At 38.1% G+C, this 3,652-nt stretch overlaps 1 protein-coding gene across 1 annotated transcript; it reads right to left on the bottom strand.

Moving 5' to 3' along the window:
• Nucleotides 1-1,661: 1,661 nt before the first annotated feature.
• On the bottom strand, nt 1,662-2,602 carry LOC131042075 (glutathione S-transferase U19). The gene is made up of 2 exons (XM_057975378.2): nt 2,218-2,602; nt 1,662-2,112 (listed from the first exon to the last, which is right to left on the bottom strand). Exons 1-2 carry the CDS (start codon nt 2,539-2,541, stop codon nt 1,747-1,749), a joined length of 690 nt encoding a protein of 229 aa, XP_057831361.1. The 5' UTR covers nt 2,542-2,602; the 3' UTR covers nt 1,662-1,746.
• Nucleotides 2,603-3,652: the final 1,050 nt, after the last annotated feature.

Here is a 3,652-nt window from a genome sequence, read left to right as displayed (position 1 = left end):
TGCATCAGATTTTGATGATTTTTTTTGTTTGTTTTGTATATGACTTAATCATTTATAGCTATAATTTTGGCTTCTGAATAGTAATGATGCACGTTGTGGGATCTATTATGCATACAAGGGTCAAAAAGTACACACTTCAAAATGTCGCTTGTTGTCCGATACCTGCTTAAAGATGCCCCAATTATCATGCACCTAAAATCACCAATATTTATGCACAAATGTCCCAGTACCAATAAAGGTACACAAATAGGCCAATTATGATCTCAAAATGCTAAAGAATGGACAGCTATTGGTACATGTGAAATTTATTAATTGACTTTTAGTTTTAGTTTTTTCTTTTATTTCTTTGAAGTTAGTAATTAAGAAATTAGATGTGCAAAGAATGAAAGGTTATTAGAACATAGACGGTAATTGATGCTCTTCCTCTATACAAATCTATTCATTAAAAAACAAAATGGTCGTCCTTTCAAAGTCAAATAAACAAATCTGAATGCCACTTATCCTACAAAATCCTCACTAAATCTGAAACCAATCCAAAGATAAAAACCAGCTATCCGTTTGCCACAGAGTAGAAGACACATAACCTAAAAAGGAAACCCCGGCCATACTCTAACCACCTGCCCACAGACTTAGCAAACCAAAATCTTCAATAAAACTTTCTTGTGGAAGTATTAGCTTCCAGATCCAAAACATGACTCATAAAAACATCAGCACCTAGAACCTAGGCCTAGGTTAATGCGACCTTGTCTGAGCTTGATACACCTCTTTTCTTTTCCTCCCCACATCATCACTAGCAACTACAGGGGCAGTTCATTTGAAAGTCCAAGTGAAATCCCATAAGCAAGACTCTCATCCACACAACTCACTTCAATACATGTTCTCGAGTCCCTGAGAAGTTCCAAATTGTTGGAAGCTAGTCTCTCTTGATCTATCTCCAGAAAACCAAGTTCACCTTCCAGATCGACCATTTGCTTTTGCAGCAGGTAACTTCTGGGTATTTAATAACAAACTGGTCTCTTTGATCATACGTAAAGAGCACAGATCAACTAACTCATTCAGTCATTAGCCGTATGCCCCATCTGTGGATAAAATCTGTATAATCCGGGAAAATCAGCTCTTCCGAACAGAATCAAGGGAATAGTCAAGAAGATCTTCTTCATCCTCCACACAACGATGCAGCACTAACCAGGACAAGATAGAAACAGGGGAAGCCAATGGTGTACTCCCCAGCAGAAGCAGAAAAATGAACAACAAAGAACCTAAAATATTGACAACGCAACCAGATCGAAAGAAGAAAGGAGGATCCGGTGATTGTGATTAAGATGGCAAAGGCATAACAGAGGGAAATAAGAAGAGTAAAGAAGAGGACAAGGAGAAAGGGTGAATTAGAAAGTGCAGTGAGAAGTTTAGAACTTAGGGAAAAGTACAAGCTATGAAGTATGAAGACTTAAATCATAAACCAAAGCCCAACATGAAAATCCCACAGAAGGATCCCACCTAAACGAGCTCCCAGAGCAATTGGAAGGCGCAAACACTGGACAATCTCATTTCAGTTTATATATGAGTGCCGCTAATATTTAATGCTCTGGAAACTCTGAAATCATTTCTTAGCTCCATTTTCGCAAGAAATTATTTTACAGAGTCAAACACAGCACGAAAAATTCCAGAACATTTTTTATTTCTCTTTTTAACATTGAACACCAAAGATGTCTTATTACATTCTCCTACATACGTTTTCCATTGGCATTAATTGGATCTGGACAATGCTTTCTTCCTTGAGCGAGTGAACCATTCATGGGCTGCTTCGACAGTTGGGAGAATTTTCACAACACTCTCTCTTTTAGAAACTAGTTCAATCCAAGCGCTCAAATGTGGGCACTTCTCCAAAGGAATGCTGAATTCCCCAAAAATTTCTACAGAATGCCAGAGGAACACATACGGAACAAGTACAATATCAAGATAACCAAACTTATCTCCGCCAAAGTAGGGTTTCCCGCCTGAGATTTTCGGTATCGCCTCTTCAATCAAAAGAAATGAATCAATGAACTCTTTCTTGGCAACTTCCTGAGATTCTCCGTCCGTCACTATAACTGTATATCCAGCCATCCAAAACTGCCAAAAACAAAACCCAATAACACAAATACATAAGCACTTGTAGATAGTTAACAATTCCATAGATAAGATTAAGAAGATTTAGTGTAGTTTTCGAATTCTTACCTTGTTGTCTATGAAATCGGCCCAGAACCTTGCAATGGCCTTTTCGTATGGATCTGTGGGTAGAAGAGTTGAAAAGGAAGAGTAGGTGTCGTGTATATATTCAAGAATTATCAGAGACTCCGACAATGGCTTCCCATTGTGAATGATGGTGGGCACAGTCTTGTAAATGGGATTGGCTTGTAAAAGCTCAGGGCTTTTATTGTTCAGATCCTCTTCTTGCGTATCATATTCCACACCCAACTCTTCCAATGCCATCAACACCCGATTAGCGTAGGGACTCACCCATAGCTTTAGTACTTTGATTTTCTCCTCTTGGCTGCTCATTTCTCTTGATCGCTATTCAGTTCCTCTTGTCGACAATGTATTGAGAGAAATGAATGGAAATGGATGTTTCAATTAGTATATATAGAGAGATGGTGCAGAAGCAAAGAGCAAAAGATCTTAAAGCTCACGCTAGCGCTGACGGCTTATCCCACTAGTCATATTTGACTGGACGATCACATGCTTGGATCATGACTCACGTCATATATGCTTTAGGTCCATAAATAATTTAGGTTAATTATATAAATGCAAGTGCTTGGATCATCACTCACGTCATATATGCTTTAGGTCCATAAATAATTTAGGTTAATTATATAAATGCAAGTAGTAAGTAATTAAGCTTTTAGTGGGGGGTTTTGTCGTCCAAGTGCAAGACAATCTGGTCATTGACGATTTCTGGTGATCGGTCGTTTTTTCGGACGAACGGTGCATGGCGTTTTTGTGTTAGATGTGAATGGGTTGAAGCTTTTTTGGCTCCAAAATAGACCTTTCATACAACGTGTTAGCGATAGGTTAGTCAATCGCAGTCGTTAATTGCAACATTGACAGTGTAAAACACGCAACTAACACGCGTGTTAGTCAATCCATACCACCATTTTGAAACTAGAATATACGTGTCCCTTTGATGGATATATAACGTGAGGTAGAATGAATACACTGAACGAAATTAATTCGTTCAGCAGCCCACTATGCACAGCGGCCTATCGGCTTCCCGTTGCACGAGTTTGTTTTTAACCGAAGGTGTTCTTAATCACTCACACAAGTGGTATCACCCAAACAAGTGATATCACTCACACCGGTCATGTCTAGCCATTTCTGATTTAATAAACTTATTCGTCGTTTAACTATATAAGAATTTTGAATTAATTTGGTTTCATATAGAAGTAACAAAAGCATTCCCGTTGTAGATGAAGAGAAACAAAAGTTCACTCTCTTCTTTTTGCAATATTTTTTTTTTAATTTTACAAGTCCATAAACAATACCAATTAAATCACAGCGGTGGAATAAAGAGCCACGTACAAGAGACAAGTACATGAAAAGCGAATTATTAAGTTTCTAGATGTGTGGGTTTTCATTAAGCTTCCACTTACATTACCAAAGTGTATGTGTTCAT

Source organism: Cryptomeria japonica, chromosome 7 (genome assembly GCF_030272615.1).
Source record: "Cryptomeria japonica chromosome 7, Sugi_1.0, whole genome shotgun sequence".
NCBI classification, from domain to species: Eukaryota; Viridiplantae; Streptophyta; class Pinopsida; order Cupressales; family Cupressaceae; genus Cryptomeria; species Cryptomeria japonica.
This window is presented reverse-complemented; position numbering and strand designations above follow the sequence as displayed.

Bases quoted from the DNA above. Each gene is read 5' to 3' on its own strand.
- LOC131042075 (XM_057975378.2), bottom strand. From the start codon at position 2,541: ATGAGCAGCCAAGAGGAGAAAATCAAAGTACTAAAGCTATGGGTGAGT. The intron at 2,113-2,217 runs GTAAGAATTCGA...TGTTTTTGGCAG, and splicing joins CCGATTTCATAGACAACAAG to TTTTGGATGGCTGGATATAC.